Genomic DNA, 23958 nt, shown 5'->3' with positions numbered 1-23958 from the left:
TACTTTTTTTGCTAATGGATTCAGCACTTTTTCAAAAAATAAAAAATCATATGTAGTTTTTTTTCTTAGTGAGCTTTTTTATTTATTCTCTTTTTTGTCAAGCCATCTTTTTTGCTCATCTTTTTTTTCTGTCTTTTTTTCTTCTCCAAATTCCTTTTTTTGAAAAGATTTTTTACACTTAAGAGTTCATAAATTTTGAGAAATGATATGTATATACTTTTTTATATTAGGCAAAGTTAGAAAATTATATACTATGTATTGGTATTGATAAATACCATATTTTGAAATTGTACATTGATTTACCTAGAGATATGTATTGACTTGCTAAATGACTAATTTGCTTTGTATGTATTACTTAGCTATAAAGTGTAAATTAATAAAAAGCATATTTTGAAAATTATATATTAATTTATTTATACATGTATTGGATCACTGTTAGGTGTGTATTAAAGAAGTTTGCAGTACATATCAAAAAGTTGACGAATATGTATCACTTGTCTATGTAATGTGTATTGGTGAATATAATATTTTGGAAATTATATACCAATTTGCTTAAAAATGTATGTCAAGTTGCTAAATGACTAATTTATATTATATCACCTGACCGTGTATTATGTACTGGTGCACATTATGTTCTGAAAACTATATATTGATTTATCTAGAGATAATATTAGCTTGGTAAATGACTAATCTGCTTAGTGTTCATCATCTGATCATATAATATAAATCAGCAAGAATTATATTTTATTTTTTTGATTTTTGAATCATAGATCGATAAAACTATCAGTAAAAGAAGTTTCTGATTTTTAGATTTTTTTTATAAAACTATTATTATATTTTCTGATTTTTGTTCCTATTTTGTGAGCATGAAAGGGTGCCGTTTACGTATCAGCGATGGAATGAGCATCTAGCCAGAAGATCAATCATTCTTTCGCACGAAAGGAACCGGCCTGCAGACTGGATCGTCTTTTTTGTTGCCCGGCATGCTGGAGAAGTTCTTTGGACTACAGCAGTAGACGCTTCTTCTTCTTTATGTTTTTTACTTTATATTTACGTTAAAGCTTTATAGATTGCCGTTTTTATTTAAAAAAAAAAAAAAAACCGCTCTCCTCCCTATGTAAAATCCCGTCTTAGCCTCAAACTAACGCGATACCTTTTCTTTTCTTTTTACTCCCACAGAACGAATAATTTGATCAACGTGGAAGACGGCGAGACTCCCAACGGCACCCCGGCCGGCCTCTTCGCCAAGGTCCGGGCCAACCTAGCCTTGCAGTCAAAATGGTCCGAGCTGAACGGTGCCATGGGAGACCTCGGCACCTACATCCCCATCATCCTCGCCTTGGCTCTGGCCAACGGCCTCGACCTCGGCACCACCCTCAATCTTCACCGGCGTCTACAACATCCTCACCGGCGCCCTCTACGGCGTCCCCATGCCCGTCCAGCCCATGAAATCCATCGCCGCCGTCGCCATCTCCAGCGCCCCAGACTTCGCCGTGCCCGAGATCTTGGCCGCCGGGATCTGCACCTCGATCGGCCGTCATCTTCTTCCTTGGCGCCACCAGGCTCATGCAACTCGCCTACAAGCTCATCCCCCTCCCCGTCGTGCGAGGAATTCAGCTATCTCAAGGGTTATCCTTCGCGATGACCGCCGTCAAATACATCCGGCACGATCAAGATCTCGCAAAAGGGAAATCTTTGGGCGAGAGGTCATGGCTAGGCCTCGATGGACTGCTTCTAGCCATAGTCGCCGCCATATTTATCGTAGTAATAAATGGTGCAGGCGAGGAAGTAGAAGCTAATAACGAGCTTGCTCATGGAGGATCCGGCGAAGAACAGAGACGACGACGGAGGCGATGGAGACAATTACTAGCCTCGGTGCCGTCCGCCGTGATTGTCTTCTTGTTAGGCATTATACTGGCTATGATTAGAAAGCCGAGCGCCGTAAAAGAATTGAAAGCAGGGCCATCAGCTTTCCATGCGGTGAAAATCTCCAAGCATGCATGGAAAGAAGGATTCATCAAAGGAGCAGTGCCTCAGATTCCACTGTCGGTGCTGAATTCGGTGATCGCCGTGTGCAAGCTCTCGACCGACCTCTTTCCCGACAAGCCGGAGGCGACGGCGACATCGGTGTCGGTCACTGTCGGGCTGATGAATTTGGTTGGTTGTTGGTTCGGGGCGATGCCGTGCTGCCACGGAGCCGGCGGGCTCGCAGGGCAGTACAAGTTCGGCGGGCGGAGCGGCGGGTGCGTGGCGGTGCTCGGGGCGGCGAAGCTGGTCATCGGAGTGGTGCTTGGGGGGTCGATGCTGAGAGTGCTAGTGGAGTTTCCGGTGGGGTTGTTGGGGGTGCTGCTGCTGTTCGCCGGAGTGGAGCTGGCGATGGCGGCGAGGGACATCGCGTCTAAGAAGGAGGCGTTTGTGATGCTGGTGTGCGCTGCGGCGTCGCTGGTGGGCTCCGGCGCCTCCCTTGGGTTTGTTTGTGGGATCGCCGTCCATCTCCTGCTCGTGCTACGAAGGTGGTGGATGAAATGATTGGGTTTTAAAAAATTGCTGCTTATTTGGATATGCAGGTCAGTTCATACATCTCTTAGTGCCTATGCTTACTAATAATAAAAAATAGCAGCAGGAATTACATGGCTCGTCGCCTTGGAGACATCATCTAGACGAATCTAGCTGGTGTTTCCCACTTGTTGCACTGTTTACTTTCTTTTGACTTGGCATAATATACTTAATTTTGATTTTATTGAAATGAACTGCCGTTTTGACAAAAAAAAAAAAGAAAAGGAAAGAAAAAGGAATGCGGTGTTATACGCAATCTGTAGGTGTCTTAAATAATAATCAATACAAAATAATAAATAATAAATAAATATTATATTTATTAACTAATATCTGGTCTCGTCAGATCAAGTCGTTAGAGGCCTGGACCATAATGTTGTCCTCTTAGATCAAACCAATGCTTGTCGATTTTCACTTAAATCCGATAAAATTTTAGATGCCGAAGACTGCCACCTAGCATAGTAGAAAGCTCCTCCATCCACATTAATTTTGTAAAAATAAATAAATAATAAATTATTGAAATATAATACAAACAATTACTTATTCTATTTTGGTAGAAAGGTTTAGTGATGTAATTACACCATTAAAAATACTTTCAAGATCTAATAGCTAATTTTTATTTTAAACTTAATTTTCTAGAATAAGACAATAGTCCTTACAATATTAACTATTAGCAATTTTAATGGAACAAATAACCTAATACAAAAAACAATATATTATATTACAAAATTACCAATCACAAATTATATTATTATTTGAGTAGTTATCTTTTGTTAAAATTATTTGCAAAAACCATGCAGCCAAAAATACTGCAAAAAAGAAAGAAAATCAAAAGTCAAACAACAACTATTACCTCTGTCATACAGTTGTCGCTTCTCGCCTTCTAATAGGCATTATTTAGATGGTATATCCACTGCACTCCAATGCTTACTATGCACTTAGCATAAAATATAAGAACCTAAATTTTAAACATAATTAGTATCAGATAGTTGTGAATCAGAAAATTTTATAATTTTAATCTATACCTTCATACCGAATACTCACATTGCAATCATGTTTATGTAGGTAGAAAAAGAAAAAGTCATTTCTATCGGAAAAACTTGGTGTGCTGGTGTTTCGGTCTGGAGAGTTAATTCGAACAACATGTATTGCAAACATAATTCAATTAACAAAATTACATGAAACATGAAAAAAATACTCAATTAATCTGCTCTAATAACAATATCATAACAAAAATTTACAAAAAATGAAAAGAAGATAATATTGCAAATTTCTGTATATCAATATAGAAATAAAAGTCAACTTCTTCGAATACCTTGGAATATAGATCGGCTTGAGAACTCTACAACATAGTGCAAAATCATCTACAAAGAATAGACAATTTAACCCACTTTATTTCTTTTTAAAAGAATCATATTAAAATACATGTTACTCCATGTTACCAATCACATGCTTAATAATTGAGGTTACTAATTAACATAGTGGAACCTTGTGCAAAAGAAATGCTGAATCCAAATATTGATAGGTCAAGAAACAGGAAAAAATAGTAGGGAGGTTGAGAGAAGCAAAACTTATACATTTTTTTCTTAAAAAATAGAATTGCAATTAACATTTTTTTATACATATAAAGCTCTGTGTGATTTTCATTACTTTGCTTGCACAGAGTGCTGCAATCTTTACATTTGTTTTACTTCCCCTGTATCATCCTTGCTGGAGGTGAAAAAAGAAAAAAAAAAAATTGAAGATGATTAGCACCAACAAATATCATTTTTTTTTCTTTTCATTTTGCCTCCTAAAATATAAAAAAATTAATTCGAAATACAAATTGATCCATATTAAAATCCAACAGTTCAAACGATTGAGCTCCTTTTGTGGGAAAAAAAAACAGCTGAACTACTTCACTCAATATTATATATAATCAACTGTAATCGTGGACTACATCATCGAATAAAATTCTGGTAGCAATGGGGGCGGATGGATCATGTTATCTTGGTGACTTATTGACTATTGATCCTGATGTTTCTCCTTGTTTCTTCTTTTTCCCTTTCTCACCAAAGCCAATTCACTTTCCATTGTGTTCCCTTTCATATCAGATGAAAGCACTAAAAAAAGAAAGGGTGAATAGCAATAAAATCTTAGAAGATGATTTTTTTTTTTGCTAGAGAGGATGACTCGAGCATGGATGGACTAAAAAGATATATATATAAAAAAAGCACATCTCAAAGTTCTCTTGGCAGCTTTCTTTCTCCAACAAGATTGAATTGGAAAAAAAATTATTCATATGGCAGTAGCCAATTCATGGATCGATCTTTACGTCCATATATCCATATTTTGATAACTATAGCTGGGGTGCATCGATTGAGCGATCACCCTTCATCGAGCTATTGACCCATCTCTGCTGAGCCTCGTTGGACCCACTCAGATCAATCAATCATCACTCAAATCTAAATGGTTTTTGGCCACCGGGGCTCAATCATCTAATTGTGAATAATGATTTTTCACAGGGGCTCAATCATCCAGACAACAAAGATCAATGTGGAGTTCTGCTCCCTGATTCTCTACTGATTGATTCTCATCCAGCCTTGTCAGATCAAGCTATTAGAGGCCTGTCCCATAATATTGTCCCCTTAGATCAAACCACTGCTACTGATCTTCTCAATTTTCACTCAAATCTAATAAAATTTAAGATGCTGAGCACCACCACCTAACTTAGTTAGAAAGACTCTTTATGATTCGCGAGTTGAGTGGTAAAAACCTCTACTCTAATATCTTCTTATATGCATTTGTTTTTTATATATTGAAATTTAATTTTGAATGTTATTCATGCATTTGTATATTATATGTTGTGCATTATATGTTGTATGTGCTCTGCATAAATATAAATTTCTAAAAATATTTGACCAATCCCACGTAGTAATTTATTGGAATATTAATTGTATTATTGTTGCATTGAAATATTTGTTGATTTTAGTTGTTGCAATGATTTGCACTCTAGCATTACTATGATCACATGGATAAATATCTGGTCTCCTTTTGGGACTCTGGTGTGCAGATCATCGATGTATGCTGATTGGTGGCATATTGTAGTTAGGAGTTAGTTTCCTTCCAGGCCATGCAGTGAGACAATCACTACACATGTAACAAGTATATTTTTCATATGATTTTAGAGTCAATCTCCTTTTAGGCCTCTAGTGGGGCAATAATTAGCGCATGTCGCTTGATGGCATGTTTTAGTTAGTAGCTAGTCTGTTTTAGAGCTCGCCACGAGCCGATTGTGGTTATAGTTAAAAAGGCTAGGAGAAAGTATGAATAATTAAATACACTAATTTGAAATATATTTTATGTTTTGACCAAATGCAATAAATATTTTTGAAATATATATTTTATTTTCTTCAGAATGCTTTTATTTATAACCGTAAATCTTATATTATGATCATTGATTTTTTGTATATATTATGCTTGATCAAACTTGAGGTAGAAATGACTTACTATACTTTTTATTGTGGCCATAGTTAAAAAGGCGAGAAGAAAGTATGAATAATTAAACACATTAATTTAGAATTTATGTTTTGACCAGATGCAATAAATGTTTTTAAAATATATACTTTATATTCTTTAGGATGCTTTTATTTATAACCAAAATTCTTATATTATGATAATTAATTTTCTGCGCATATTATGCTTGACCAAATTTTAGGTAGAGATCACTTGCTAAGACTTTTTAGCTTACTTTTGTTTCTTTTGCTCTTTTCAGATTTCAGCAAGCAGCGCGGATGAGATCATGGGGCTACTAGAGAACCGGCCCAGGAGTTATTCTTATGCATTAAATAAATGCTATGTAGTCGATATTGTTTGTGTTGAAAATAAGATTGGAAATTGTATTATGGATATTATCATTTTAAGAGATTTTAGGTATCGTACTTTATCTGTATTGATACCTTTGCGGAATTCTTTCTTGGGCCCTGCATCTCCGATGGGTCAAATCCTCCTGCTGCGATGCCTTCGCTGGGGCGTGGCCGGAGGCAATGGAGAGGCCGGAGGCAAAGGGGATAGTGATGTCATCGGAGATGCCCATGACGACATCCCGGAGCACGTCACCTGCAGTGAAGTGCTTCTCCTTCTGGTTCAGCAGGAGCTTCTCCATCGCTCCGCTGACGTCAATATTCTCATCACCGCCCCATCTTCGAGCACCATTCCTCTTCTTTTAATTTGTCGCTTCGAGCTACTTCGTTTTTCTTTTTTTGAATGGGAGAGGGAAGGGAGGTGTGAGAGAGTGATGGACTGGTCTTGTCTCAGTAGAGTTGAGAATAATTGCTTCAATCAGCCGGCATCACCACAGGGTCTGGGGATGGCACTGTAAATACCCACGAGCCCTTCTAAGTATATGGGCGTAAATGATTCCAATCTGAATTACAAATAGGCACTCTTATTTTTATTTTATTTATTTTTTTGGTACATCGGCAACTCATACATACCGAGTGCAGGTGCAGCTCATAAAGTCAGAAAAAAGAAGAAAAATATATGAAAGACGAGACTGAGACGTGGTTATCCCAAACAAAATCCTCTGAATGATAAGCTGTAAAGGATGCCACGCAGTCCGCTGCGCTATTTGCCTCATGGAAGACATGGGCAGCCCGGTGGGAGACACTTCTTCAAAAGACTACGGATGTCATGTAGCAGCCGCAACCTACCCGCCGCATGACCCGACTCATGGATCTACTCGATCACCGTGGCTGAGCCTCCCTCCAGGACAATACGGTTCATGCCTAGCACTTGCCGCACATAAGAGATGCTCTCTCACGCAGCTCTGACCTCAGCACCTACCACAGTCTGATGGAAGACACGTCAGCCTCCAGCCGCCACAAGCCTAGCCTCCAGATCTTTGATGACAAACTCCACATCGGCGCGTCCATCCTCTCTGACACTGCTATCGAAATTTTCCTTGAGAAAACTAAGGGGTGGGGGCTCCCAGGAAACAACGGTGGTCCTGAACGCTACAAGAGCAGAAGGAGAGCTTTAGATTTTCCTAGTCAGCCCAAAGGATGGCGATGCTGTGATGCCAAGGGCCTCCACTGCATGAAGAAGGGCCCTATCCACCACCATCCTCGGCTGCACATTTCTGTGCTCAAAGACTCGAGCATTCCTATCCAGTTAGCTGTAGTAAGCCAGATAGGTCGCCCTAATCCCCTGCTCCACCAGGGCGGGCCTCTGAGAGGACTCCTTCAGAAAGCTGTGTCAAGCCGAACTCCCAGATTTGAGCAGCTTGCTGACAACCAAAGAGCGCATGGTAGATAGACCGCTCCATCTTCGAACAAGTCAAGCAGCCCTAGAGTATGCTGACCCCAACAGGTTTAGTTAGTTAGAGGAGCGAGAGCGCATTTACAGGTTTCAGTAATTAATTTCTTATAAGAACAAAAGAATTGACTCCATTTTAGTATGTGTTTGTAGTATACTTCTCTACACGCTTGCATATAGCTTACAGATATGGGAATGTGCCTTTGCGAGCACCCTACTAAATCTTCCAATATTTACTTTGATGTTCTGTCTGTCCAGGTAAATCCTCTTCGTCTCCCACCACCCTTGCCTTGTGATGATACTAGGATCCATTAAAACCGGGCTCCGGCGATGGTACTCCTTGGAGAGGGAGCTCTCCCCCGGCCTCACCCTGTAGGCCATGTACTCCAACCCAAGCTTCCGAGCCGGCTCGCCGTAGTAAGTCTCCGCCGCCCAATCCAAGCCTAATGGCACGATCTGTATGAGGACGGAGCGGGGCCGCATGAAGAGGAAGTGGGTCATCGCTGCTCCATGCACGGCTAGCATCACGTCGGCCGCATCGAGGGCGTCGTGGATCACTGTCAATGGCATGCCTCTCTTGGGCTTCAGGACCTGCACCTCGAAGCCGATATGTTCGCAGGCTTTCACTATCTCATCGAGGTTGAGTAGTACCCTTGATTTGCTGCGGATGATGATTGTCATCTTAGGTTTGGAGGTGCTGCAGCGTCTGTTGCTGTGGCTGGCGGAGGCCGGCGGCGGCGCCACCAATGGTGGACGGGCTTCTTGTGGTTTCAGTTGGCTGTCACCGAGTCCCTGGCCAAGTAAAGCCCGGAAATCTTGTATCCCAATACCTGCCATTCCACAAGAGATTATTAATTGATCGCACATGCTTCAAATTCTTAGTTTTTGTGGTAGTTCATCAGGCAAGCGAGGGTGGGGCAGAACTCCTCAGGCGGACTGTATGGGCATCCATGCGTGATGTCATGGAAGATTGTAGTCAAATAGGACCAGATGTTAAAGTTTCTTTGGTTTCTTTACTGTATTCGATCATGATAAAACTGTTTCCTAGGGTTGCATTAGAAACATTAAACGCTGTTTGATATTGCTTTTGTTGTTCTTTTTTTTTAATATCCAAGAAGAAAAATGTACTAGTCTGGATGAAATTTTTGTTGTTTTCTCGTATTATTTGTAAATTTTTTAGAAATTTTGGTAGCAAAACTTTTAAGGAGAATTTTCGTGCAAGTGCTTTCATCAAGATCGATCTCTAATGTAATATTTTTTTAATTTATGAGGAAACCAAAATACAAAAACAACGACGTTACCAGATGAGCTCTAAATTTGACAAGTTTAAGAGATCCATTTTAGATTCTTCTGGGAGCTGTCAGACAGCTGCCTCACGCCTGGCGGCATGGCTTGGGTAGGTAAAAGACTAAGCTGGCATGTCATTCAAGAATTATTATTATATTTTCCTTCTCTCTACTATAAACTTCATACTTTAGTTGGCTCCACATCTGCAAGTAATCTATCCCACTCAAACGCGTTTCAAAACCGGCAAGTGGGCGGCCCAATGATTACACGGTCAAGACCAATGATGCTCGAAACCAAACAGCTCATCTTGTTGAACATCCTACTGCCGTGTAACCATTCCCAGATGGGCCCCATCCAACTTGGAAAAAGATGTGCCATCCCCTTTCGCCAAACCTCCATGCAAGGAAATCATCAAACGTTTGAAGTTCTCTTCCTAACTTGAAGCATATTCTTTGCAATTTGAATCCACCAAATTGATAGATACGAGCATGACAGAGAGATACATAGGATATGAAATGTACCTTCGGGCATGAGCAGTGGATCGATCGATAACTCGCCGTGGATTCTCAGGCCGACGATCATCTCCGAGAAGCAGTGGACTCGACGATCCCTGGAGAAATCCACCACCTTGTAGTTGGTTAGCTTCCTTATGACCGGACGGTATGTGGTCATCCACCAAGAATGGTATTCCATCACCACCAGCACCACCTCGCCGTGAAACCGCTGCGCCGTGATGAATAGTGGAATCAGCCCGTCGTTGAACTCATGGTAAAGGTTCCCTGTGTATCCTCCCGTCGAGAACACGAGACCCGGCACGCCGTGGCGCTTCTCACAGGCCTTGGATGGGCTTCCGTTATTGATGGATGATGCCACGGGAAGGAGGGTGATGTTGTCGATCGTGCTCATGATCTCAGTCTCCCATTTTCTTGTGTAGGGGCGTATGGTCTCGGGCACCTGCCAAGGCCCAGCGCCATAGACCGAGATGGAAGATGAGTTAGCGTCTGTTCTGATGTCTCCCCTCATGTAGCAGACGTCCGTCCGGTTATGGCTTCGATCGCAGCAAAGGAGCCCTTCATCTCCAAATGAACTCATTCTCACCATTCTTCCTGCGTAACATATCATATATAAGTTCAGCAAATGGCTTATTCGATCCCTACTTTCTTCTTTTTGTCATTGTTTCAAAATTTTCCCTACCATTGATTAGATCAGAGCATCGATGTGCAGTGTTTTCTTCACTAGCTTGGAGGTAATTTAAGTTGGAAGATATATGGGTCGTGAAGGATTCCAAGTCACTGCTCATTTCTGCAACAACTACAAACCCAAAGGAAAGAAAAAGGAAACAAAAAGATGAATAGAACGCAGATGAAGGTGTTTTGGGCGATGGAGAGGCAGTAAAAAAAATGCTTACATGAATCAGTTGCTTGCGCTAAATAAAAAGAATATGACGACGAGCTAGCCAGTCTTATAACTGAGCAGATGGCGTAGAGCATCAACAGGAACAAAGGCGCGAGCCGATAAAGAGAAAGTTTCTTCTGTTCTCTCTGATCAGAGGTTGATCCCTTGGCGAAAGTTCGCAACATAGATTTGATCTTCTGCATAGGCATCTTGAAAGGCCGCCGAGTGGTCAAGGATGCAGAGTTGTCATCTGAGAATGGGTAACTCACTGTAGCTGCTCTCTTTATCTGCATCGGTCTATATCAAGTATACATGAAGGAGAACAAAGAAGCATAAAAAGAGGAGGAAGAACAAAGGATGAATGGAATTGCAGATGTGAAGCTATAGACAGGTGCCTTCGAGACAGGTTCTATATCATATGAATGATAAGAAATTGAATAAATTATGCACCGCTGATACGAACTCCCTAACAACCAAAGATCCAAGTCAAAGGAAATATTAAAGGAAAGCTCCTCACATTGTCCATCTGGCGGCACGCATCCACGGTCTTTTTAAGAGAGCCAACCATAGGAGCTGATGGTTTCAAGGGAGTCTTATGGTCCAATACAAGAGAAAGCTAGCCCAGGGACCGCATAGGTGTGAACCCTGGACCGCCTACAAGTTGAGTACTGGTGGCTGGTCTGGATAACTGATATATTTAAAGGAAAGTTGGTGCATGAATACATAAAGAACGTATGGAACCCTGGGAAAAAAAGCCAGCAGAAAATTAGGTTCCTCCACATCATGAACATCTTGACATGTAACTAGTACATATATTCCTTTATTTTGATATATAAGTAGTAAGTTTCTGATTCCCAAATTACTTTAGATTTTTTTTTTCCCTTTCTTCTTCTTCTTCCTTTTTAGTTGTGGGGTGTTGGTAGGAAACCTGAGATTTGAGAACTTCTTTTACCGGGTTTGGTATGTTCTACATTGCTTTAATAGTTCTTTTGGTCCACACGTTTTCAACTAGTGCATTACTTTGTATATCCATATATAATTAGTATGTTTGATTCCCAAATTACTTGATAACTTCCTTTTCTATGGTTTTGGTATGTTCATTGCTGCTTTAATAGTTCTTTCATTTTTCTATCCTAGCTATATATAGACTAAGCAGAATTAATTAAAGAATTGTTTTGAAGGTTGTAAATCCCACAAACAGTAAATACATGTGTAAAAACTTAGTCTTCTAACTTTGAAATTTGCTCTAAAGCTGGATAAAGTTATACAATGGAATGGTGAACAAGCTAAGATAAGGTTAAAAAAAAAAATCCTTTATTGTTTGTAAAGAATAAGTTGATCTTTTTTTCTTCGCTATATTAGTCACTTTTGCATGTTTTTATATATGTATTCTTAGAAAGTACTTGTTTACTTATTACATGAGATGAATTGTCCCCCTTTTAAGAAGAGATCGTACTTCTCTTGACTTCAAAATCAATAATAGAACATCTAAGTTAAAGATTCATACCATTGATCGTAATATATACCATTAAAAATATCTAGAAACAAAAAAATACATATTTTAGTAATCTCTGGCTTATGTATTAAGTAGGTACAAAAAAAAAAAAAAAAAATGATATAGAACCATATTTTGCTATGATATGAATATTCAAATCTATTGATTTTTAATCTATACATATTTTAAAATGCATAGATCATGATTAATAAGGTGAATTCTTAGTTTAAATGCTTCATCATATATTTTAGCATATTAGATTATGATCAATAGTACGGATTTTTGATTTGGTTGCCCATTATTCATTTTGGAATTGTGAGAGATAAATATCCTCTCCTCCCTCTAGGAGCATAATCCATCTCCCTATTTATCTTTTTCAAAGATTTAACATTATATATATATAGCCTTGAAAATCTATAAGATTACATAATACTATTGTAATCAGATGATAATCTTATGAAAAGTAGTGCAATCATATTATTTGAATATTTATTCATTCAATGAATTTTTTATATTTTCATTTTAAAGTACTTGATTACTCATTTACATGTCAAAAAAATATATCTATTTTTTTACTGATAATTCATATAAAATTAGGTGAATTATCATAAAAATCAACAAAATTATTCTCTTTACATGAACGGTCAGTTTCAAATTTAGTTTGCTTTCAACGACCATATAGAATAAAAATGTTTTCCACACTTCTCTATCTGATCATGTCATTAATAATACCTTTACAGAAAAAAAAAATCTCTGAAATAGAGGTCTCATCAGCATAGAGATTGCAAAACATAAATGGATCCTAGTCATCTGACTAATAATATTATTTTTAGCTAGTAAAAAAATTTACCAGCTCACTATGTAGGAAAGAAAAAACAATCAAGATGAAATTTTAAGATGGGCTCAAATTTGCAGCTAAATAAGATGTGCTTCCTCCCTCCTATCTCATTTTTTTTATATTTTTTAGTTTCAAAAAATAGCTCAAAATTTACAAAATAAGAAGAAATTGCGCAAAAAATAAAGAAAAAGATAATGACATTACTTTTTCCTTTATAAGAAATAATGACATTATTTTCTTTCAAATTAAATTTAAGAATTATTTTTGAGATAAATAATGACTATTGTAACTGTTATAATGGTTCATCATGACTACAATGGTAGCTATTATAATGCAATAATATTTTATTTACAACCTTGATTAAAAGTAGGATTATTGATGGGAGGTGGAAATCTTACCATTTCGAGCACGTGCCAGAGAGACGCTGATATCAACGGTTGGTAAGAAAGAAGGGGCAACGGGGCACTGCGTGACAAGGAGAGGGGGTCAAAGATCTCTCATTAGTTTCAGCAAAAAAAAAAAAGAAACAAAAGATCTCATTCCATTCCTTCTCTTCTCTTCTTCTTTGCTCTCTGACCATCGGCAGGGGACCGGCAAAATGGCTCTGCTTGCGTCCATCCGCGCCACTCCCATCTCTTCTCTCCCCCTTAAAACCCAAACAAACCCGGGGCTTCGCCGCCTCCCCGTTGCCTGTCTCTCCTCCTCCTCCTCTCATGGTGAAACCACGGCCGAGGCCTCTCATTCTACTTCCTCCTCCACTGCGCCCACCCCCTTCGTGGACCCAATCGCGCAGAATCCCGACGCCGGGTTCAAGTACGAGCTCGCCTCGGAGCCCAGCGGGAATACCGACGACGGCCGCCTCGCGCGCTTCACTGAATCCACTGTCGAAAGGGTCACTAAACTTTTCTCTATCTCCCTTTCTTTTTCCTCTGGAACCAAGTTAAAGTTCCAGCTTCTGGATCCAATTAAATGAGAATAAAATCAATTTCAGCTAGTGATGCTAATATGTAACTAATCTTGTTCTGCTAATATGCTGGTCGGTGTTAGTTTGAAGTAATTGGTCCTAGGGCTTTTAATTCACACTCCAAAAAATACGTTATAAACATGTCGAATGGTATTTTTTGGGGGTTGGAGAGACGAAAGTGGAAAATTGTTTAACATCACGTCTCATAAGAGCTAGAACTTCCTTCTAGATTATCCAAAGCGGTGGCGACTCTTGAGACCCTTGTGAAGAAAAGGCTTCTGAGGTGATAAGTGGGTTAAATCCGTAGTAGTTGGGTCAGGTGCTAGTTGCTTATAGTTTCACTTAGGTTTGTCTCTTTTGATTTCTTTTCCCAAGCTTTTTCATGCTTTATCTATTGCTGTTACTCAATGCTGTTATATTTGATAGTCAGTTTCACCTGATTAGTATACTTGCTAATATTGTAACTTTATGTTCCGATGATGCAGGTGATTTTTGATTTTCGCTTTTTGGCCCTTCTAGCTGTTGGAGGCTCACTTGCTGGTTCTTTGTTATGCTTTTTGAATGTAGGTACTTCAATTGTATTACCATTTTTCATTGGGGAAAGCTAGTATCTGTCATTGTAGCTAGGCAATTACATGCATGTTTTGGTTAGTAGTGCAGTTTCTTGCTGAAATATGGCATATCTTAAATCATCTATTTTGCAGAAAATTGTTTTACTAACAGATTTACTGTCGGGGTATTGTATTCTTATCTATATACCAGGGGCTAGGACCTCAACTTGTGGTGGATATGGCTTCCTCATAACATTACATTATTTTTGTCGATGAGTTTCTTCGAGTAGAACATTTCTAGTTTTATCTACCAAGACTACTTGACGTAAATGGATGTTCCATGCCTGGTCATGTTATTTGTTCTGCTGGATGGAACCAACCAGAAAGCCAATGAAGAAGCTTCTCCTCTCTTTAGGCTGTTGGCCAGATGTGAACATGATTACACAGAAATTTAACTTTTGCATCATAGTAAGCAAGGGCTGTTTCAATAGCTAGTAATATTGTTTCCTAGTGGAATATTGATTCTCCTAATGCACGAGAACAGTAATAGGATGATGGATATATGATTAAGTGCAGACTAAAGATGGATGAAGTGGAGATTTTCTATTATATATTATGATTAACATGCTGGCAACATTGAAGGGAGGTTGTTGCAATTCAAAAGGTGTGCAATCTTGTATGAGTCAGAAAGTAAGCAAAAAATGGAAGGGTGATCATATAAATCACATGTTGCATTTATGAGAACAATGTGATGGATGTGTTTCTAATGAGGGCATACTGGATGAAGCTTATGAGTTACATCCTAGAAAATACGTGACAGAGGTTCAGTTGAGATGGTATTGTCACAGATGCAAAACATAGGAATCCTTTGCAGGACATTACTTTTGATTGTTTGGAAATATTAGGAAATAGAGGGATGAAGCTAAAATGTTGACAAAATGAGTGAGATAGATTTATCCAATGGGACGATTTACCCATAGCTCTAGATAGAAAACAGTGGCAATCAAACTGGATGGTATAAGATCTGTCAGTAATGTTTATTGCAACAAATCAGAATATTCTAGTGAGAGCTCATAGTCTGATTAAATCTGAAAGTTCCAATTCCATTTGCATGCTTGAAATTTTCCATTTCCTCAAATCTATTATGTAAGAAAGACGGGATAAAAAATTTCAAGTTTCATGGTTATAAGATCTGTTAGTAATTTTTATTGGAAGAAATCAGAATACTCTAGTGAGAGCACATAGTCTGATTGCAATCTGAAGGTTTCAATTGCATCTGCATGCTTGAACTTTTCCATTTACCTAAAACCAAGCATGCACGATATCAAGGTCGGCTGAACTAGACCGAACCACCCGGTTCGGCCTTGGTTTGCCAATTAAAATCGGGACCGGCCCCGAACCGGCCGAAAAGGGCCGGAACCGGACCGAACCGGCTGGAACCGGTCGCGAACCGGAGGGAACCATTCGAAACCAGATAGTTTCGTTCGAACTTGGGGTGAACCGTTCGGTTTGGAACCACCCTTCTTTTGTTAAAAGATGTTGGGAAGGCCCGAGGCTTTCCCAACATTTCTTCTCTGTAATGTTTAGAGGTCTTTCAGCTTCTCCTTCCTCCCAATTTGCAAAATCACACCGATTTAGTACAATTGAAGAAAGATCTAAGCCTAAATAAGGTGTGCTTTCTTTCACCTATCTTATTTTCTTTGTTTTTTTCCTCCAAAAAATAGCTCAAAATTTGCAAAAGAAGAAAAGATCATGCCAAAGTTTTTGAATTGGGCTTGATTTTATGATATGTTGTAGATCTATGGATGATCTAGACAATGACATAAAAATTTTTGATTTTTGGATTATATATAATTTTGAAAAATATAAAACATATTTTTGGATTAAAAAATAAAAAAAATAAAAAATAAAATTAAAAAAAATGTAACATTAGAAGCATATTTAGGGGCATGCAAACTACTCTTCAGAAAAATTTAGTGTCTATTTATTTAAATTTTGATGCGATCATGTGCATAGTGGTCTAGGCCTAAATTTAGAAAAAATTAAAAAATAAGTAGCCTTTGATGCATGCCCACGGGCCTAATAAAATATATGTAGCATATATTATTGGGTTCTACATGGATCTAAGCTATTTTTTAGAATATTTATATTTTAATATTATCTTTTAATTTTAAAAAATAGTTAAAATTATATAAGTAATACCAAAAATTATAAAAAATTATTAGTTCATATTACATAATTCAGGAGTATTTTTTGAATTATAAAACATATTTATCTGAATTTATGATATTTAAAAATATTTTTAAATTTAAAAATCATTAAAAATATGTAAATAAATAAATAATATGAAAAATTAGTATTATGTATTAGATAGATCAAATGTATTTTTTGAGGTAATAGAATTATCTTCATCGTAACAAATTTTTGCTATTTTTAAATAATTGATAAATTGACGTACGTGATAAACCCACAGGATTGAAACCATTAAAGAAAAAAGAGCCAAAGTGTGACATTGGTTGGGATCATTGGCAAAATTTTTTGGGTCCGCACCATTTGTAGTGCACTTGGTGCAACACAAAGTTTGAGAGAGGAGGGGTAATCAGGTTGAAGCAACATTTAGCTGGTGGTTATCCCGACGTATTTATATGCCGAAAATGCCCACAGGAGGTTCAACAACTGGTGAAAAAGCACTTCGCTGGTTTCAGAGCAGCAAAGGAGAGAGTTTTCAAGAAGAAGGCGGAGCTGACCGCCAAGCGATAGAGTCACCTTTCTATTACTCCAGGGAGTTGAGGAAGCATCTGCTCTAGATGACGAAGTGGCATAGTTGCAAGTAAAAATGCTGATTCATTTGCAGTTTTAAGAAATATTTTTGTTGCGATTGGCAATCCCAAATGTATTTGCGGTTGCTTGGTTGCGTGATATTGAAAAATGTGTGGTAATCTTGCAAATGACCTAATAAGGTTACCCTTTAAAACAATGAATTGTTTATTGTTTGATTATATTTGACCAATAGGTAACCATCCATATTTATTATATTTATTATAATATTATATTAATTATTTTAATATTATATAACAATCATAATTATTATAATTGTGTTATAACATTAAAAATTATTATTAAAATTATATTATTGTATAGTATTGTAATATTATTATATACCATAATGCATGTTATAATAAATATTCATAAGTTAAACAGTTATACTATTAATGTATTTTTGTATCATAATATTTAATGTACAATATTATGTAATAATATAAATTGTTGCAACGAACACTTGATAGAGATTTCTATGGTCAACTTGTTACATGCTACTGATCATAATTATCTCTTACATCATACATTTGTACGTGTATCAACTTGTATCTTGGGGACAAATAAGGTCCTTACATCTAATGTTATAGCAAGCCCCCGAATTTGGAATTCTCTAGGCATGTAGAAATAGGAAAAAAAAAAGAAGAGAAAAACCACACCATGGTGGTACATGATATTTTACATGGTTTGGCACCTAGGCTTATGTCTATGAGTGGAGATGATGGAAGTATTGCTATAAGATGGAGAACTATAAAAATTAGTGGGTTTCTGATCTAGGAGAATCACCAACTTGATGTGGACTACTCAGGCTATTACAGGGAGAGAAAACTGGACCGTCATATTGAAAAGCCGAATCGCGTGCCAAACTTTCAGAGACCCTAACTTGCCTATATGATATCCAATTGAGGTGTTTTTTTTTTTTTAGAAAAGGATAACTTTTTGAGTTCTATGACGTGTCGCTATCTCTTGAGGGTGCGGCGTATCGAGTGATTAGCATTAAATTCCATTTTTTGGACCTCGAAGCGGGCCGCTCAAAGCAATTTTTTTTTTCAAAAAAGGATTTTATAGGATATATCTTCCAATCCGGGAAGAATTAGGTAGAAAAGTCATTGTAGAAGTCAAGATCTACCTCTTGTAGGATTTTTGCTTTTTATGTTTCGCTAGTCATGTTTATTTTGGGAATGCCGTATCCTCTTTTAACTAGGAGAGAAATCTGACTCGAATTATGCAAGGGCGGACCTTACTAGTTTAAATTTTGACAATGATAGAAAATGAGATCTAAGCAATTTTTTCGCCAATTTTTCTACTTTTTCAAAATTTCTTAAGAGATTTGAGTTGAGCAGGTTGAGAGAATTACTTCCTTCTCCTTGATTGGAGCAATAAACCCTAGTTACAAGGTCTTTCACAAGCCCTAGCATGCTGTCACTTAGAAACTCCAAAAAATAGAGATGATTCCTAGCAAATCCTTATGGATCATATATGCATAAAAAATATATGTGCATGGACACATCCAAAAGTTTGGGTTTGTGGGCCTCAGCTTGGCTAAGATTTAAATACAAGACACCATCATAACATCTTACTTTGAATGCTACTTGGCCTTGTTAACCTGCATCCAACCTAAACTTAGGGTTGATTTAGGTAGCTACCTGCCAAGCTAGCTGAGCTTGGTTTTGCAATTATTGACTTGATTTTGGTTGGGTTTAATTATTGTTAAAGACTTGAGAGCATTAGCCAAGTCAAAGTTGTCTAGAATTGACATAAGACAGCACTCATCCCCAGTTGATCTGAAGTGTTATAATACAACCCTCAACCCAATCTATCACAGGTTAGAAAACAATAATATGTGGTGTATTGGTTAATGTATACTTTATGATCATAGCTTCTGCATAATACATAACTGTAATAGTGTGTATTTGATTACATGCATCACAAACTAGTGGATCTCATGGTTGAAGAAAAATTACCTATATCGAGAAGTCTTCATTAGATACTATAAATTATATGCTACTAGAAATCTCTAACAAACACTTCACTCCTGTCTCAGCCTTGCCTAGTCCAGTCTAGCACATGCCAAATTGTGTTGATTATCGAGTTATATTGTGTTTGTCTTATGGTTACAGCTTTATAGATTTGATCTAGTTGGGTTATGGTTGGGTACATCGCTAGCTGTCTTGGCTTGAGTTTGACCATAACCTAACCTACCTGGTCTAATCGCATCCTGAATCAGACCTGTTCCTCGTTTAATTTCTTCTTGAGCTTGAACTGCACAAACACTATGGAATTTTTAGCCCTATAGCAAATTAGCCTACTAGAAATCTAGGATTATGCAAAGCTCCCTCTTGTCTGAGTTAGCCAGGAAATAAGCTGAAGGTAATACAGGATGACATTTGATTGTGTGATGGTTAGTAAAATTTCTGAAAATTCAATAAATTATACTTAAAACCAGAATACGTTCTTATATAGGTGGATAAATGGCTGCAAGCTAGGGTTTTGTATTTAAGGAAGTTATTGTAAAGCCTCGATTGAAGTGATATGGATCTTTTTTGCTATCTTGTTCTAAGTTGATTGGTCTCTATTAGTTGTTTTCCTTTTGACATATTCTAAACAGTATCCTTGCTTCTTTTTATCTCCCCCAATCTACCATTTGCTATTAACTTGCTTGGGATGATCATCTTGTCTCTGTTACCAGCATATAGATTCTTTCTTTTATCAGTTCTTCATGTCATCTATAAGATATATTTTTCCATTTCATGTGAGGTTTTTATGTGGTCTAATTTTTTTGGTTCTTTCTCTCGATTACGATCTAATTATTGTAGTTCCTTTTCTGAATTAGGGTTGTGTTTACATAGTTGATGCATATAAGGTTTACTGGACAAGCTGTATCAAGGGAGTTCATACTGGGAAGATGGTACTACGATTAGTTGAGGCTATTGGTGAGGACTTCTTCAATATCGAATGCATGACTTGTTTTCTATAATTAATTTATTGATCTAATTAATAATCTGTTATTGTTTATGAAACATTTGACAGGAAACTATGTGATTCGTTGTTAAAATCCTTCTATAAACAACATGAGTTCTGACATGTAAAGCTATTGGTTGGTTTATGGAACTTAATAGGAATGCTATTTATGTATGTGAATGGTCATAGCTTTTTTTTCTCTTTGGTACTTGTCTAATCAGAATAGGTCATTTTCTGGTTTGCAAAAATGTCAGATTAACTTTTATATCTTGTTCTCACTGAAAGAGTAAAAAATAAACCTACCATTATAGAAGGAATCTTATTGTTTTTGGATTTATATTTCTAATTTGTAAAACCGAGTGAAAATTATCATTTGAGTTTCTTAAAAAAAAGAGTTAAAATGACTATATAGTCTCTTTCTTATTAGCATTGTTGTAGACTTTCCTAAGGAGGATCAAGGAAGAAAAGTCTTTAATTTTGGTATGAGCCAATGTATGAAAAAAGCATACATATTTTAGGGCATAAAGTCAAGTAGTGGGGTAAGTTGTCAAAAATTTTGTAGTCTTACTTGAACTACCATGTTTTCAGTACTCCAAGAACATTCTTACTGATAACAATATAATGTTGATGATGAACATAGGTGAAGACAAAAAGTTTATGTCAAGTTGACAAGTAGTGGTAAAAGGGAAAATGAAGTTACGACGTGATTTTTTTGGATATTGCTCAGTAGTAATTTTAGGTTCTAGACCAAGATGTAACTTGGAACAATAATTTTCTTTGACAAATTCTAAAACTTGCTTCTAAGCCTAATTTAGCTATCATTCATTGTCCGCAAGCAATGGTCTACATTAATGACATTTGAAAGTCTAATAAATTTATCAATGTATGTCACATTTTGATGCTTGGATATATTGACCAAGTTTTCTAAATTTTGGTCCAAATTTCTTAATTTAAAGACAAAAGAGATAAATTTCAACATCCATTAATTTGGTACTGTATCTGTATTGAATTTCTTCGAAACAGCATAGTCTCATTTGTTATGGCTGCCGTCTTATTAGAATTGTGCTTGTTTGTTTGCAGATGTCTATCTTGCTGGTACTGTTATGTTGATATTTGGTATGGGTTTATATGGATTATTTATCAGCAATGTGCCTCCTGGATTACCTTCTAACATAGATCGTGCTCTCTTGGGATCTTCTTTGTTTGGAATGTTTGCTTTGAAGGTACGAGTAATCTCTACAAAATAAATTGATAATAGTCTAAATTGTTAATATACTTTACAATAAGATGTATGATTCATTCACTTGCTCTTTACCCCTCTTGCTATCACATGTGCGCTTATGAACTGTATGTTTTACCTAAAGTGCAAGAATTTATATGGATCTCAGATATCTTGACACCTACCTATTCACAAGTCTGGTGTCTAACTGCATCTCACAACCAGAGATATTTTATATATTGCACTCTGTCTAATAATTGTAGTAGACATCAAATAACTTAATTTTCTTTTCTTGCATGTTCTGCACGAAAATTTCATGTCTGTTTCATTTAATTAGCATGGGTGTGTCTTGTTCATATAAACATTTTTTAGTTCATCCATTTAGTACAAATATGACATTATTATTTATAATTCCTAAACATGATTATTTAATGTGACTGGATATTATTATGCTGACACATGAAGAGACATCATGTTTATTCACATATAACCAATTGTTGTTTTGTGTTTTTGTAAATTTGAAGTGTATTTTGTTTGTAATACTTGAAGAATATTTAATTTTATGAAACAGATATGTTAAAAGATTTTCTTTTTTGTGGTAAAGGGAGGCTGAAAGGCCACCCAGAATATGTTAAACAGAAATTAGCAAGCATATGCTTGATAACTCATGATTCTAGGTTCTTATTGAATAATTAAAAACATAATCCTGTGTAAAACAATTCTAACACACTTCAGAAGAGGAGGAGGTTAGAGAGAAAAATGAAAACTCAAAGCCCTAGGATAGCTTAGCCATGCATGCAAGAAATCAATGCCTTCCAATTGTACTGGTGTCTTACGGTCATGTGACCCATGAGCAGCATGATCATGGTTCACATGACAGTTTCATTCTTGATGCAAGGAGAGTTGCAAGTGAAGTTCTTGGAGAGTTCATAGGTAAAATACAAAAATATAGTGCATCTTGGCAGTTGATATAGAAGGAAATCAAGGAAAACGGTGCTCATGTTAAATAGTCATGAAGGACAGATGAATGAGGATCTTGAAGGACAGAAAGGCTAAGGAAATTGTAGAAAATCCTGTATAAGGCCAAATTTGCAGCTTGTGGCGATCTATATAACTAGTTGGGTCTAGACAAGGGCAAGAGTGGATCTATACATCACCTAAGCAGAGGGAGACAGAAACTAACGGTTTGGATTAAGTTAGACACATTAAAGAAAATATTATGGTTGAAGAAAGGCTGGAAGGTTGCTTTTATAATATATTAACTGAGGAGTATGCTAGAGTAATTTGCATAGAATAGGCACACTCTGGTGTTGCTAGTCACTTCTTTGTTATTTCAAAAATATATTGTAGAGCTAACACTTAAAAGATGCAAAAGTGTGCACTGGAGCCATGTGATATTCCAATTAAAGCTAGGAAATGCATGAGATAAAATTATTTCATTTGGTTAACTAGCTAAGTCAATGAAGTTTTATAAATAACATGATTTTTTTAATACTTTAAGAAGTTCTAATGTTTCCATTTAGTAGAATAAAGGTGGAGTACAAGATCTCTCTAGCTATTACAACTAAGTAACACCGAACCTATAGTATAGGCTCATTAATCATGTTAAGAACATTGACAACAATCTCATAAAACCATTTGGTTTTATGCATGGAAACGGGAAGTTAATCTGAGAGCTGTTTTCTTTCTTAGCTAATTGATGAAGATGTCTTTTAACACTGTATGCCACAGTTGTCTTTGAAATGCCTTATTCATTTTGAAATTTCTTTATGCAGTTTTGTCTTCTTTTTGCTCACTGTTCAAATTTCCCAATATCGTTAGTTGAACCATGTATTACAATTTGACAAACATCATCTGCTAATAACTTAATTATGTTTCTTAAAATCTTTTGAGTATATAATCTTTTGTTCATCAAATAGATCATTCTCATTTGTTGACAAGCATGATATGATATATTTATCCTGAATATTGATTGGATCTGTTTGATATTAACGACGGAGTACAGATATTTGATAAATTATACCTCAGCATTTTATTGTTTGCTACAATTTGTATTAGCAAGTAATTATTATCCCAGTAAATTCATTGAGAAACAGAGTTGAAACTGCCCAAAATTTCCGAACTTTAGTAAGGGCTGAATTAAATCTTTTGTTTCTCTGGTCATGCAGGAGAGGCCAAAATGGATGAAAATAAGTTCCCTTGATGAATTGAAAACAAAGGTAGGACATGTTATAGTCATGATTCTTCTGGTAAAGATGTTTGAAAGAAGCAAAATGGTTACAATAGCTACAGGACTGGATCTTCTTAGTTACTCAGTCTGCATTTTCTTGTCATCCGCATCCTTGTACATTCTTCACAATCTTCACAAGTGAGCATAAAAAAGATGTGAAATGCTGGCTACATTATAGTTTTGTAAAACTATAGAAATTATCTCATCTGAGGTAAGCTAGACATTTAATAATCTTTTCACAAGTCACATGTATATTTCTAGAACCTTGTCAATGAAAATGAAATATATCAAACTTGAAAACTCCATTCAACAAATAACGATGGTTTATTGTTCGATAGGCTAATTAATTGTAA

General features: G+C 36.8%; 3 protein-coding genes across 3 annotated transcripts; 2 read left to right on the top strand and 1 right to left on the bottom strand.

Moving 5' to 3' along the window:
* Positions 1-1113: 1113 nt before the first annotated feature.
* On the top strand, positions 1114-6498 carry LOC103716444 (molybdate transporter 1-like). The gene is made up of 2 exons (XM_026808218.4): positions 1114-2567; positions 6308-6498. Exon 1 carries the CDS (start codon positions 1567-1569, stop codon positions 2527-2529), a length of 963 nt encoding a protein of 320 aa, XP_026664019.2. The 5' UTR covers positions 1114-1566; the 3' UTR covers positions 2530-2567; positions 6308-6498.
* Positions 6499-7939: 1441 nt separating this feature from the next.
* LOC103716439 (xylan glycosyltransferase MUCI21-like) lies at positions 7940-10913 on the bottom strand. Its single transcript, XM_026808219.4, has 4 exons — positions 10544-10913; positions 10330-10446; positions 9657-10241; positions 7940-8678 (listed from the first exon to the last, which is right to left on the bottom strand). The coding sequence occupies exons 1-4, from the start codon at positions 10821-10823 to the stop codon at positions 8011-8013; spliced, it is 1650 nt and encodes a 549-aa protein (XP_026664020.4). The 5' UTR covers positions 10824-10913; the 3' UTR covers positions 7940-8010.
* Positions 10914-13320: 2407 nt separating this feature from the next.
* On the top strand, positions 13321-23958 carry LOC103716445 (uncharacterized). The gene is made up of 5 exons (XM_008804437.5): positions 13321-13755; positions 14313-14390; positions 20029-20128; positions 21237-21379; positions 23544-23958. Exons 1-5 carry the CDS (start codon positions 13462-13464, stop codon positions 23745-23747), a joined length of 819 nt encoding a protein of 272 aa, XP_008802659.4. The 5' UTR covers positions 13321-13461; the 3' UTR covers positions 23748-23958.

This window comes from Phoenix dactylifera, chromosome 17 (genome assembly GCF_051530095.1).
Source record: "Phoenix dactylifera cultivar Ajwa chromosome 17, Ajwa_hap1_PhDact_Kaust_v1.1, whole genome shotgun sequence".
Taxonomy (NCBI): Eukaryota; Viridiplantae; Streptophyta; class Magnoliopsida; order Arecales; family Arecaceae; genus Phoenix; species Phoenix dactylifera.
Note: the sequence above shows the minus strand (reverse complement) of the source record. Positions and strands in the feature narration are given on the sequence as shown.

Coding starts and splice junctions, on each gene's coding strand:
- LOC103716444 (XM_026808218.4), top strand. CDS start 1,567: ATGCAACTCGCCTACAAGCTCATCCCCCTCCCCGTCGTGCGAGGAATT.
- LOC103716439 (XM_026808219.4), bottom strand. CDS start 10,823: ATGCAGATAAAGAGAGCAGCTACAGTGAGTTACCCATTCTCAGATGAC. Junction 10,447..10,543: donor AGCGCAAGCAACTGATTCAT/GTAAGCATTTTT, acceptor TTGGGTTTGTAG/TTGTTGCAGAAATGAGCAGT. Junction 10,242..10,329: donor ATGCTCTGATCTAATCAATG/GTAGGGAAAATT, acceptor TATGTTACGCAG/GAAGAATGGTGAGAATGAGT.
- LOC103716445 (XM_008804437.5), top strand. CDS start 13,462: ATGGCTCTGCTTGCGTCCATCCGCGCCACTCCCATCTCTTCTCTCCCC. Junction 13,756..14,312: donor CTGAATCCACTGTCGAAAGG/GTCACTAAACTT, acceptor CCGATGATGCAG/GTGATTTTTGATTTTCGCTT. Junction 14,391..20,028: donor CTTTGTTATGCTTTTTGAAT/GTAGGTACTTCA, acceptor TTTCTGAATTAG/GGTTGTGTTTACATAGTTGA.